Here is a 14,052-nt window from a genome sequence, read left to right on the forward strand (position 1 = left end):
GCTCTCTGGCGCTGCCCCGAGGCAAGAGCTATCGGTGGCTCTTAAGATAGCGCAGAGCATTAGTGATGTTGCTGTTGCTTTAAACGACATGCGGGGCAAGAGGGGTTTTCTCTCCAAGAGCTTTAGCAGGACACTTGCCGAGCACCTTAGAAATCCCGTTTCGAAGCACCGGGCTTTTCCACTCTGCCAAGCGCAACAGGGCAAACCCGGCTTCGCGGACACCGGCAGCCAGCTCCGAGCCTCGCCTAGCACCCGCGGGGAACGGCTGTCCCTCGGGTTGGCGCAGCTCCGCCGGGCGCACCCGCACTGCCGCCCCACGCTACGGGCCGGGCCGTGCCGTGCCAGGCGGCAGGCGGTGGCATGGCCGGGGCCGCCCCGGGGAGGCCGGCGAGCGGGGCGGGGCGGGGCGGGGCGGTGCAGTGCAGTGCCGTGATGGAGGGTGCTGAAGCAGCGAGCCTACTGGGCGAGCGCGGCTTGGGGCGGCTGGCCCAGTTCAAGACCTACCGGCGGCGGTGGATCCTGCTGGCCGCCGTGTGCCTGCTGAACTGTTCCAACGCCATGGTGAGTGCGGCGCGGGGCGGCACCGGCCTGGCTGAGACCCGCCGCTCGCCTGGCTTACCCCGCCGCGGGGAGCCGCTCCCGCTGCGCGGCTGGCGGAGCCCCCGCAGCCGGGGAGATGCGCGGGCCGCGGCCGCGCAGGGCATCGGGGACTCTCCTTCGGAGGGGCAAGGGCGGCCCCGCGCCGGGGGGAGCGGAAAGGAGCTCTAGGGTAGGTCAGTAGGAGTTAGTTCGTTAGTTAGCAGCCCCCTCTCCTGCCTACTTGTGCTGGCGCTCTGGAGAGCAACTCTGGCTGCTGCTGCCGAGGGAGGATGGCGCGACAAGGCTCGCCACAGCCAAAACCACCTCCTGTCTCTTCCTAGAAGCAGCCAGCCAATCTTCAGGGCTCTGCCCCAGTGCCCTGTCTCACATCCACCGCCTCATCCTTGGAGCACCGGGACTCAGCGGTAGTCGCACAGCGCAGAGAAGCCTCAGCCTGGCCGTGCCATAGGGACCGAATAAGCGGCTTTTCTTTCAGAATTTTGTTTCTTGGTTACGCCTTCGGCCTGCACACCTCCCTTTCTGACCGGTGGGATCCGGGACGTAGGGTGGTGAGGAGGGAAGGGCAGGATGGGGCGGAGGATGTGTGTGATCTAGAAGAGCACAGCAGGAAGTACCACAGCGTCAAGCAAAATGTATCCTGGAGCACAGCTGAAATTGCTGCCGTGTCCACTTTGTAGGCCGTGGGGAGGAATAGAAAGTATTCAGCATCTGTGAGGGTCACATGTTTCAAACCAAAGAATAGGAAAACAGTGTTGAAACCCCTTGGGTAGAGAAGCAGAAGTTAGCTCTGCCTTATTGCTGGCCTATGACAGCAGATTTATCTGGTCACAAAAAGCGTCAAGTAGGTTTCCTTTTGGGGTCTGTTGCACATACAGAACAGCATATTAGTGATTCTGCATACATACTGGTATGTGAACTTCCTATTGCTTACAGGTACTTTATTCTGAAAGACCTGAAAAAAGGGAATACCATATCACACCCCACCTGTTGAACAGTTTTACTAAGTTCAGTGATTATAAAGATAACACATAAAGTTTTGCCTTACCAAGTATACAAGATGGAAACCCAAATCTTTGCTTACCAAGTCACTGAGGTCATTTTTGAGACTGTTGAGACTGATGAAGACTTATTCATGTGCTTGAGGATTACCATGCTGTGAATGCAGGCTGTCTGGCAGCCAAGATCAGGCACTGCAACCTGCAAACGTTTTAATGCTGGAAGGAAGAGTAGGTATTCCATGATGCAAGATTGCTGGAGTAGAGAAATGGAAAAACATAGTGAGAATTTGGCTGTATATGGGAAACCAAAAAATGAATGTGCCTTCTCAAGTGAAAGTCAGTGTATCCTTTAAGAGTGTAAAAAAGTGGTCTGCAGAAAAGCAATGTGAAGCCCTGCTGCTTGCTTGCAGTTAAATTGACACAGCACAAGAACATTATGTAGCAAGAAAAAAAAGCCCCACCCTGCTAGAAATGGACAGTGACAGCATGGGTGAAGGAAGCTGTACAAAACCTTTCCAGGGTGTCTTGTCACACTTTGCCTTTGCTAAAACCTTAGCAGTGAAACTGGAGGGTTACTTAAAAAGGTCATTTCAATGCATCTGCAAGTATAACTGTGTCCTGAGTCATGTTGCTGAAAACTTTGTAGCCCTGAAAGATTGTAGTGTTGTCTGTCTACTTGGTCTCTTGCCAACTTCCTGACTGTCCACAATATTATTTTCCCACAGTATGAATTTAAGCTAGAACTTCACCACTTCAAAACTGATGCTTCATAAATATCCTAGGGCAGAAATACTGTTTCTAAGCCACTGCAAAGGTCTGGAATGGCAAGTATGCTGACGTATAAAGTTGTAACCAAACATTTCCTGATGCTAAAGTTTCTCCTAAAATGTTCCTGATAAAAAGCACATTAAAATGGAGGGACTGGTTAAAGGCCATGAAATCAAAGTGGTTGGTTGCTGTTTGAAAGTTCCAGATGGAAAGATTAATTTACCAGTTCTGTGGTGTGAAAATTGGCAGGTTGTGTCCTCAATTCCTGTGCAGATGTTGCTGCCACTTGTATTCCTGTGTCAGGCTGTCTGCATGCAGCGAGGACACATGACTTGAATTGTCTGACTGGGAAAGAACACATGTGCTGGACCAAGCTTCCAGGACAATTCCTTGTATACCCCACTCTTACTCATTCACACATGCAGTTTTCTATTGTATTTCTAGTCTTCAGTGTCACAAAAAGTGGCAGACGGGAGACAATCCTGAGAGGGAGAGACTGTCAGTGTCAGAAAGACAAGGTAGAAACAACTTAATTTCAGGAAAGCACACTTGGTCATGCAGCAAGGGCAGGCTGAGAAAGTAGTATTTCTTAGTTCAGTCTGTTTTAGGATTAAAATTGAGCAAAGCCACACCAGATCATGTGGTGATGAAAGGGGCACTCTTCCCTACTTCCTCCTGGCCCACATCATCATGTGAAATCCCTCTTTTAACCACAGCATAGTGGGGTAAATATGATATAAGAGAGACTTTTACACCAACAATAAGTTGTTGAATTTATTCTTGAATCTTGATCTGAGTTTAAAAGCTTCTGTCTCTCCCTGCTGTACAAAGTGAGTCCTATCGTACCAGGGATTGGTTCTCATTTCCTAAATACAGCTATTCTGGAAATTCCTAGCTGAAAATGTAGTGTATGAAACCCTTGCATTATCTTAAGAAGGCCATAAGTAGGCATCACTGTAATTCACTTGCTGCCTGAAGTCCTGGGCAGAGAGGTTGTTCTGACCACAGCTAAGCTTAGGTGATTGTTTCCCAGCTGTCTCTTGCAGCAGTCCTGGTGAGCGGTTACATAACTATGCCTGCAGTTGCTCCTCAGATTTGTTTTGTCAAATTAATGTTGTGGTTTTGAGAGTGTGGGTTTTTTAAGCTGAAGACTTAATTTTTAAGAGTATTCACAGTGTGTTGACAGCTGCTGTAGCAGTAAACTGCGGAGGCAAATACCTCCTTCCTTGTTGCCTCCTTCCTGTGAAGCTGAACAGACGGGAACTTTGTGTTTCACAGGAGAAACTTTCTAGCCTTAGCACTGGGGACAGAGAAATGCACAGAAGAATGAAACTGAGAGTGTTTCCTGCCCTGTTCTGTGCTTGTCAGCATGAGCAAGCTGGGAAAGAGAAGGAGAGCAGAAGGTTGGAGCTGGCTCAAATTTGGCCAGGTGGTTCCTGACTCACCAGCCTGGAGGACTTCCACCACTGCTAAATGTACTGGGGAGAGGAAGGAGAGCTGCAAAGTGGAGACTGGCATGCTCCAGGGCAGGGTGCGCAGGCTTCTCGCCCACACCTGTCTGTTCCAGCAGTGCCCCTGTAGATACGCATGCACACACAGCTGCTGCTGCCTGGCTGTTGTGTCCTGCTAGTCCTCCTGAGAGCTAAAAGTGACATCTCGGCAGGGATCTGACCTTTCTGAAGATCACACCTCTATCCTAGGCTGCTTTGTCAGCACGGGCACATTCAGTTGAGGCCAGGAGCTGTTTACTTCCAGACTATGTGTCCCTTTTAACCTTGAAGATGAGGAATCAGGTGTAAGAGCTTCATAGCCTGGTCACAGGGGAAGAAAAGGCAGCCTGTGTGTCTCAAAAAGACATCCTACATCATGTTCAGAGCAGTGTCTGGGGGCATTGGAAAGAGCATGCTGCAGGCAGTGCCTGCCTGGGAATCGGCAAGCTCTGCCTGTTACAAAGCAGAAGGTCCCATTTCATGTAAGTCATCCCTCTTGGCTCCTCCTTCTTAAGCTATACATAAAAGGTATTACAGGGGGCATTGCTACACTGTGTGCAGCTATACAGTATGCCAGACAGTGAAGAGCACTCCATATGGCAGCCTTTGCTAGCTGATACTACCATTGATGGCAAAATGGCTTAATTTCCACTCTGATTGCATGTGCTTGCCATTCTGCAAACTATTTTGCTTTTCACTTTTAGAATCTTAATTTGTAGATGAGGAGGGTACACATTGGTTAATAGCCTGTCTTTCATGAAAAATAATATTTTTGGTACTGCTTCTGTCAGGGCTGCACCTGGTTATATGTGTGATGCATCAATATATCATTACTGCTCTTCGAGCTCCAAAAATCCTGAAGCTGTGTTTATTTATGCTGCTTTCTGCAGCTCACACCTATTGCTTACCAAAGTGTAGAGTCTGTGTGGAGTCCTGTCTTCAGCCATCACCTTGCTACCATTGTAGACAGAGTGGCTCACAGCCCACCAGTAACCTCCCAGGGAAGTGGGAGGGAGGTCAAATGTTGGGCTGCCATGAAGTGGGTGGAAGGAAACTGGGTCTTGCAGCTGAAGCAGGTCCTGGAGAGTCTGTGCAGGACTAAAAACATTAAAGGCAATAGGCTAAAGGAACTGAACCTTGAGAAGATGGAGATAGAAGGGTAATGAAAGCAGGAAGAAAACTAGAGGGTTTGGGCTGATTATGGAAAGAAGAGGGCTGGATCCATGTCTGAGAATCAGTTAAGGGTTTATAAGGGTATCAGAGCAACAAAGAAACTTAGAAATGGGGGCAGGATGAGAACAGCTGTAGCCTGTTCTTGGTAACAGGAATGCCTAAGCAGGCCTGCAATTAAAGGGGAAGGGAGCAGGCAGTCTCTCAGAGGTGCAGAAGAGAAAACAAAATGTCAGCTAGAAGAAAGCTAAAGCAAATGGAGGGAGAGCTGAAAGTGGAGCTGGTACCCCTCCAACATCAGTACCAGTCAGATGGTTTGAGTTTCAGTGCACTTGCTTCCCTGGTGGTTGCACATGCTTCACTGTTAAAGGAGGTGTGGAGGGGACTCTCCTGTAACTGAAGATATAAATAGACTGAGTGGAAAACATTTTCTGTCCATTTTCTTGTCACCATTGCAAGTCAGGATGAAACACTGACAAGGGGCTGGACTCTCTCAGTTCTTCTGTTGTAACATCCATTGAGCTGCCTTCAGAGGAGCACATATGGACATGGACGTAGCAGTGCAGTGTGTAACACAGACTCCCCTTGACGCCTTCTAGGGATGGGGCATGGCTATCCAATCAGCCAGCTGTATGGTGAAAGCAGGGAAAGCTGCTGCTGTAGTTCAGTGCAAGCTAGAACAGGTTCACAAGGTCTTCAAGGGACCTGCTGTCCTCTTCATCAGTTGCTGTGCCCACTGTGTAGAGCACAAGTTTTTGTAGTGAAGAGTTTGTGCTGAGGTATGACTTCCTGCCCAGACTAGCATGCACTGGAGCTTTTGCTGCCTCTAAACTCAGAAATCACAGTGAGATGAACATGCTTCCAAGGCTTAAGCTTAGGAGAGGAGAAGAATGTGGGAACTACAGTTCTTGCATTTGGAGAACAAATGGTGTATGTTATTACAGCAGCTATTTCGACATCCTGCTAGATGCATATCTGAAGGGTGGGAAGAGTCCATCCCAAATGCTGAACGATCAAATACTATGGTCTAAAACATGAGTGATGATGGCCAATGATACTGGATTATGCTACAGCAGGAGCTGTCATTTGAGAACAAATAATGCAATACCTGTGAGATAATGCTGGGAAGTGATTTTGCCACGGGGCAAAACTCACTTCCCAGCATTGAGGATTGGGCTAACAAACCCATTGTGGTTGTTTGGTGTTCAAAGGCAAGAGTCCCTGTGCTTGAGTGGCTCTACATGGTCTTCTGTGTAGACGACTTGACCTAACTATGCTGTGGCCCAGAGAGTGGACTCCTGCTGACCTCCAACATCATCCACTCCCAACTTGTTAAACAGCCCAGTTGTGTTCTGCTATGGGGACTGCACAAGGTAGTTGTTGAGCAGTCAGGGTGTGGGACCCTAAGCTGGGTGCATCTGAAGCCTCAGAGACAAAGCATGCCTGATCTGTGGGGTGCCAAGCTGGGAATTTTGTCCAAGTTTGCTAAAAGGTTTTGGTTAATTGTAGCCCTGCAAGTCTCAGAAGGGACCTAAGGCATAGTGGGTGAATAGAATTTGCTTGTCACCATTGCAAGTTAGGAAGAAACATTGACAAGGGGCTGGACTCTCTCAGTTCTGCTGTTGTAACATCCATTGAGCTGCCTTCAGAGGAGCACATATGAACATGGACGTAGCCATGCGGTGCATAACACAGACTCCCCTTGATGCCTGCTGCACCTCTAGGTCTGTGTGACTACACAGGCAATGGAGTGCAGCTTGACCAGATGACAGGGCATATTTCCACAAAGTGAGGCTTGTGCAGGGACTGAAAAAGTGTGCAGACAACCCTGCAAAGACAGAGGTGTCTGTCTGTTTCTCCTTCCTTTATCTGTCCCAGGAGCAACCAGCTTTTGGGGGCTGGCATCCTGCAACCCCACACATTATCTCTTCTCCTGAATCTGTCTCCATGATCTACAGCGAGGAGCTTTGGTACTGGTTTTGTTGTGCCGAAGCTGAGTTAAGACAATGACCCTTGGGGAGTGGAGGAGAGAGGAACCTCTCTGTCTCTGTTCTACATTTTCAGAGGTTACAGGGCTTAGACCTCACCAGGAAAGAACTGCATCATCCTCACCCTGTTCTACCTGAGGGAGACATTTATCAGGGCAGTCCCTGACTAAGTACTAGCCATGGCAGTGCAGAATTTCACAAACATGTAGGATAAGGGCTCTAGCTCCCAGTGGAAGGGCTTGCTAACTACTGTGGATGAAGTCATCGTAGCTGGGAAAACCAAAAGCATACTTGCTTAGTATAGCAATTTCCCTAGCAAAATTCCACAGTGACATCTCTTTGTGGCAGGGGCAGCCACTTTGACCACATCTACACCTCAAGCTCCATTGCCCAGTTCTTAATTTCTCTGTTAGAGCAACATATTCCCTGCCTGAATGGAGGCAGAAACATACTTTTTCTCTCCAGACACATAAAAAGAAACCCACTTCCTATTTTGAAGAACGAACTCAGGCTTGGACAGGCTGCAACTTCCCACCTTCTGTGCTCTCACACACATACACCAGACCTGGAGCTTTTGCTTGGGATAGAGATACAGGGCAGCCCAAATGCTTGCTTTTCAGCAAGGAATGGTTTTACTAGGTCTAATGGAAACATGGCAGAGTGCTTGATACCAGCTTGCCTAAGTATATACTGGCGCTGAATACAAAATGCTGTGCTCTGGCTTGTGGCATCACTTTCCTAATGATGTCATGCATGGGTGAGCGTGGTATGTGGAGAAACAGGAGGGGCAAAAATGTACTCCAAGACAGTTTACAAAATGTATCATCTCTTTAATTACACTGTTTCCTGGTAGAGTGTTTCATCACCACCACTCCCACGTGGAAGGCATCAAAGAACTGAGAATTGCTGCTGCTAGAAATACACAGCTGGGTTTTGTTCAGCAGCAGTTTAGCATCCTATAATCAAACTAATGCTTATGCCTTAGTGATGCTTGTAACATTTAAACAGATAGATTAGCATTAAGCATTTAAATTCCCATTCCAATCTGATGGGGATCAGTTCTGGAAAAGCAAAGCTGGGTGAAATTTCTTCCTGAGACAAGACGGTAACACCATTCCACTATATTATTTCAAGGAATTTTTTAAAAGCTCATTTTATTGGAAGTCTGATGCAAGTCTCCCAGTGACCTTGAATAACCTCCTTGTTGTCTAACAAAAGTACAATTCCCTTCAGCACCCATCATCTTCACTCACCTAATTGTAGAAGCTGAGTAAACACCAAATCCACCCCCTGCCGGACCTTTGACTGATCCCACATGGGTATGTCTGAGCCTAGCATGACAGTGTGAGCTTCGTGTTGAAGGCAGGAGATTTTGCATGTCAGCTCCTTTCAGAGAAGAGGAAAGGGCTGATGCCAGCGGTCCTTGCTAGGACACTGATAATACATTCATAACTTCTATGTTACTGCCACGTACTCATTGAATCCCTGCTAGGAGAAAAGCCTATCTAAACAATGATTTGTGTGTGGCTATTCTCACACAGTGACACTAAGAAAGAAAAAAATCCCATCTCCCCTTCTGTCTCCCCTTAATGTGGAGTTTTTATGGTCTCTAGCATTTAGAAAGTGAATAAGAATACTGGAAATAACAAGTAGCAAAGTGTAGGGACACACCTTCCTCTGAGGTTACCCAAGCCCTTTTTTAGTTACACATTAATGCAGCAGTTGATGCTGTCTGCAGGAGGAAGGCTGTGAAAACTAGTGGTGGCAGAGAAGGGTACCTGGAAAGACACAGTGGCTAGAGTTCTTTTGTGGCAAGCTATAGCTGAAGGTTTTGTTCATGTTTCTATGAAGTTTATCATCCTGACTATTCAGTAGCTGTGTCATAAATACAGAGGCAGAACTGGAATATAGTTTTATAAATTTATTGAAATAAGAACAAGCAAAAAAAAAAGGGCTTGGTACGCCGAGGAGCAGGGGGGACTTTCCGCTCCACACCGACGCACCCTAGGTGGAGCTATTGGAGACTTCTTTTATAGTCTATCCTATATAGTCTATCCTAATACATATTCACAAAATGGGCGTATTTCTCCCAAAAAGTTTCCACCTCCTGGCTGCGCAGGCGCAATAGAGTTTCTCGAACCTTCTCCCAGTCTGCACATGCGTAGTAGAGCTTCTCAAACTTTCCCGGGTCTTCTGGTGTTGCTAGGGACTTCTGATAGGGGTCCCTGCAGTACTTTTCCACTTGCACAGTAAGAGTCCATAGGAGTCTGTGTTTACAGGAAAAAAACCCCTCCAAACCATTTTAACAATAAAACCACGGTAAATCCCCTTTAACTTATATACATTGTGAAATACCTGCAGCACACCTGCTCCTCACATTAAAGTCACTATATTTTACAACACGAATCACCATCATATTCTTCACAGCTGCAAGATCATATTCTAACAATGGAGTAGCTTACATCCATGTAATTGAAACCTGTTCTCAGGTTAGGCCAGTCTTTTCAAGAAGCACCAGAGAGGGCATCTTCACAAGGAATCCACAGAAACATCCTTAAATTTGCAGTAGTACCCTCATTTCTTTCTTGTGGCCATGATCTCAGGACCTGATTTGAGGATCAAAGCAGGCCTTGTCATTCCCCAAAGAAACCAGAAGCAGAGAGCAACCTTATTAAACCAGTACCTTAAACAAGGTTTAGGAAAATATTTTCAGATATGGCACTGGAAGGAAAAGATAGATAGTTATTAAAGTACTTCTTGTGTTTCCATGTATGTGTTTTGATATATTGAATAATGCAAATTTCTAGGCCTCTCCTAACTGTTGAGTGTGTGTAGGACAGCATGGAATAATGTCTCTCTTGGCTGACACATAGCAAAGTTGTTCTTACAAGGCCACAACCAATGCAACCATAAACACCAGGCTGAGTTTAAGAGACTTTTAGTTGCAGAGAGGAGATGGCAGCCTCTGTTTTGTTTATGCTAACACAGAAGGATCACTTATGGTTAACATCAGGTAAATAAGTGCATCAGGGGCCAACGTGTTCAACCTGGGGACACAAAAAGGTACTGACCTCTGCTTCTGCCAGCTCCCAGCAGCAGGACTAGGGGACTGAGGATGAGGTAGTGAAATGGATGGGGTGTTCAGGGCCAAGATAATGATGATATCAGTGGTAAAATAGTCCTAGCCTGTGTAGCTGCAGACACTGGGTGCTTGAATGTTTCTTATCAGCCTTAACATCCTAAGTTCAAGAAGAGACTAAGATAGTGAGCCCTTTCACAACTCAGACAGTTTGAGGGGATGCTGAATTTCTGGTAGAGGTGTTCATGCTTACCCATCTTTGCTCTCTACTCTGCAGCTGTGGCTGACGTTTGCTCCTGTGGCTGATAAGACAGCTGCCTACTTCCACATTTCCCTGGAGATGGTCAACTGGCTCTCAATAGTGTATCTCCTCATCTCAATCCCATTTGGTCTGGTGTCAACATGGGTTCTCGACAGCGTGGGGCTCAGATGTGCTGTGAGTTGAACTGTTCTGTTTCACTGAGGGCATTTCACCTAGAGACAACAGTAGCTGCACAAAGCACTAACATGCATATTGTAAATGGGAATCTTCAGTAATAGCTGTCACATCACCTCTGAGGTGGGGAGCAGTGGGAAAAGTCAGAATAATATTGCATCCCTACTTGCCTTTTCCTGCTTCAGTTTTTCTTGTGTTAGCCAACTGACAGGAACAGATGCTGTGATCTGACTCTGTGAAGAACTTGCTGTATTTGGGTATGGTTTGCTATGGAAAAGTGTTAGCACAGCTGTTTTGTTTGTAGGGCCAGTTTAAGGAGCAGCAGGGAAGGGTGCAAGCAAGGGACCCCTGTCAGCTCAGACTTTGGTCTGTGTTAAGCCAGCTTGGGATCTTTACACAGTCTTCCCAGAAGCATGGGTGTTGTGGAATGTGGCACTGAAACACTAGCATGCTAGTGGTATAGCAGAGCATTTGAAGGACCCGTATGCTGGATGACTCATTGCCATGATCTTTGTATTGTCACAGCAAAATATGGGTGATGGCGCAAACTTCCAGTGTAGTTAGTGAACTTTGGATTTCTCATCAATTCCATGACAGTGTCTGAAGTCTTCCATAAGCCACATTGTGGTGTAGTTCTCATGTGGGGCCAGGACAGCCACCTTATTCCCTAAGGAGACAGGTAACTCACTGTTGGATCAAGAGCATCCTGCAGTGGCCCAAAGGGGTGGGGGTGGTCTGCAGGCAGCTATCCATGCAGTGATTACTAACACCCAGCGCCTCTTATAGGCATCTGAGACCCTGCTCATGCTACTCTGTTGCATTAAGTTCTGCCCTTCAGGCTTTAGCATGCAACCCCTGGCTGTTTCTGCTTGCTGCAGGTGATCCTGAGCGCATGGCTGAACATGATGGGTAGCATCATCCGGATGTTCGGCATCCTGAAGTTCCTGAGCTTGGGTTCCCAGAGTTACTGGTACCTGTTTATTGGGCAGTGCCTCTGTGCACTGGCACAGCCCCTTATCATCTTTTCACCGACAAAACTGGCAGCGCTATGGTTCCCAGACCACCAGAGAGCAAAAGCAAATATGATTGCATCAATGTGTAAGTGATAGCTGCAAGTAATATTGCTGCCTCCCAGAACTTGCTAGGATTTGTTGCCAGGAACACCTCTGTAGTATAGCCATTTGCCCCTGCAAATACATCTCCACCCAAGAGTCTCATAGCCATGTGCAATAAACCAGTGCCTTTAAGGCCCCACAAGACAGGCAGGCATTTCCATGCTGGGGAGCAAGAAGTGGACCTTACCCACATCCAGGTGCAAAGTTCAAAGTAAGCCACCCAGGCTCCCAACCTTCTTCCTCTCTGCCATGATGAGGTGATCATCTTTGCCTAAATACTGTAGAGATTGGGGACAGCCCTCAGCGTTACTAAGTCTAAAGTCTTTAGTGGCCTTAATTCTGCATCTTGTTAAGAAGGTGTCCAACTTGCATGTGATACCAGTGGTCACGGTTGCTAAATTCTGTAACTGGATAGAGGTGAGGCTGCTGCAGCAGTTTTGTCCACCAGTTTGTCCAGTAGCAAGGCTGAGCATGTATTCCTAATTGGTATGTATGCAACCACAGATAAAATATACTCAGTTGGCCACATAAACATGTTGGGGATGCTCAATGCAGCAGACTACCCATGCAGAAACCACATCTGCCTTACAAAGTGCTTGGAAGCTGGGAAGCTGGAGGGGAGGCACCAGATATGCTTGCTCTACTCTCATTCCTCTCTTGGCTCCTTTGAGCCCTGCTAGAGACAGGATACTGCACTTGACAGACCTGTTTCCTCCCCCCACGTGACATTTTCCCCAGCAGACAGAAGAGATCTTTTCCTCCTTTCTCAAAGAACTCAAAAGGTGCCCTAGAAACTGGGCTGGCTCACTGGCTTCAGCTGGGAAATCTCACAGTACCTACATGTGTGGGGGATCCCCACCTGCCCTTCCCTCAAAATAGCCAAAAATCACCTTCCCTCCCCACTGTGGGAAAGGGAAGGCATGAGGAAAGGGCAGTATAGGAGCACCCCTATACATCTTTCCCAATGCTGTTGCAAACCCAGAGCATGCTAAACTGTTGTTTAGCAAGAATGGATTTATGGTGTCAGAACAAATAAATTCTTCTTGCACTACCTTCCCTAGAATAGGGGTGGATCTGATGGCTCACCATGTTTCCCATGACTGAGACAGACTTTCACCTTCCCAGCTGGAGAAGAAGCTCTGTTATCAGTGTGGTGCAGTACAAGTACTACCAGGGACCACTAGGCACTTAGTCCTTCACTGCCCTGAAGGACCCCATCCTGCAGACAGCTTCTGTTTTTTTAAGTGAGACAGCAGTCAGAGCAGCCAAAGAGCATTTCTTTCACATAGTGTCCTCAGTCCTTACAGGACCGAATTGATCTAACTATGGGAATGAATAAAACTGAAGAGCAAGGAACACTGGAAACCCAAGAACTGAAGCTGTTGAATCTGTGGCATGTTGAGATATCAGTGTGAGGACTGAATGGGCTGTGATGATTATCTGCTGCAACACCTGCATATTGCGGTCTAAAGGACTTCTATTAGTAATGTCTGGTTACACTCACTACTGTCTGCTGTACAAAAGCAGGATTTCATTTCAAGAAAGTTTAAATATTGCCTAGAAGAAGCATCTGTCACAGCCCCCGTCATTTACTCTAGTGGTTAATTACCTCACTGGCAAATGTCTACATGTTACTTCTTGTCTTGATGCTCCTTATCCCCCAGCTATTCAGTCTTGTGGCACCTGTTTGTCAGGTAGTTATGGTCAGTCACCTCTTCTCTCCTTTGTCTAGAAAGCCTGAACAGCTCCAACCCAGTCACTTTACAAGCGCATTTCCTTTTGCCTCTCCCCATGTCTGCCTGTTGCTCACATGAGCTTTTTCTCTCAGCTTGCTCCAGTTTTTCAATATCCATTTCCTGTGTTAATGCCAGAACAGCCCTCAGCTTTGTAATGCTGTTGGTATCAGTGCTGCACACAGAAATTGCCCCTACAACCTCCTGTCAGTATCCCCACAGCTCCTATTAATGCCTCTGGGTAGGCTTCCCTGTGCTTGTGTGCAGGCAAAAGTAGACCCTGCACCCATGATCCTGCTGAGCAGCTGAAATCACTATGTCTCAGCTGTGCTTTTGAGTATTTATTGTATCTTGGTCCTCCCCATCACTTGTAGAGACATACTCACAGAGAAGCAGTGCAGGGCCAAGAACTGATCCCCCATGAAAACTGATAAATTCTCCTGTGTCAGAAGAAAGACTTGCCTGAGTCCACTGAAGTGGCCTCTGCTTCATCCGTGGGATTCTTCATTTGCTGTGCTCTATCAGCATGTCAGCATTCTTCACCCTGTAGAGTTTTAGTGCATCAGCATCACTGTCCACAAAATACACAGCCCCATTGCAGAGTACTGCAAGCTAGGACCCCTGGACCATAATGTACAGTTGATTAACTCCAGTGATCTCCTTTCCATTCTTAGT

The 14,052-nt window shown here is 47.2% G+C and overlaps 1 protein-coding gene across 3 annotated transcripts in view; it reads left to right on the top strand.

Moving 5' to 3' along the window:
* The first annotated feature begins 427 nt into the window (after positions 1-427).
* SLC49A3 (solute carrier family 49 member 3) overlaps positions 428-14,052 on the top strand; it is a 28,965-nt gene continuing 15,340 nt past the window's right edge. For all 3 annotated transcript variants that reach the window (XM_074812760.1, XM_074812761.1, XM_074812762.1), the window contains exons 1-3: positions 428-561; positions 10,371-10,529; positions 11,408-11,627. In XM_074812760.1, coding sequence (XP_074668861.1) covers positions 433-561; positions 10,371-10,529; positions 11,408-11,627 — 508 coding nt within the window. In that variant the 5' untranslated portion in view covers positions 428-432. The remainder of the gene's footprint in view (positions 562-10,370; positions 10,530-11,407; positions 11,628-14,052) is intronic.

The sequence above is a fragment of the Strix aluco genome, chromosome Z, assembly GCF_031877795.1.
Source record: "Strix aluco isolate bStrAlu1 chromosome Z, bStrAlu1.hap1, whole genome shotgun sequence".
Lineage (NCBI taxonomy): Eukaryota > Metazoa > Chordata > Aves > Strigiformes > Strigidae > Strix > Strix aluco.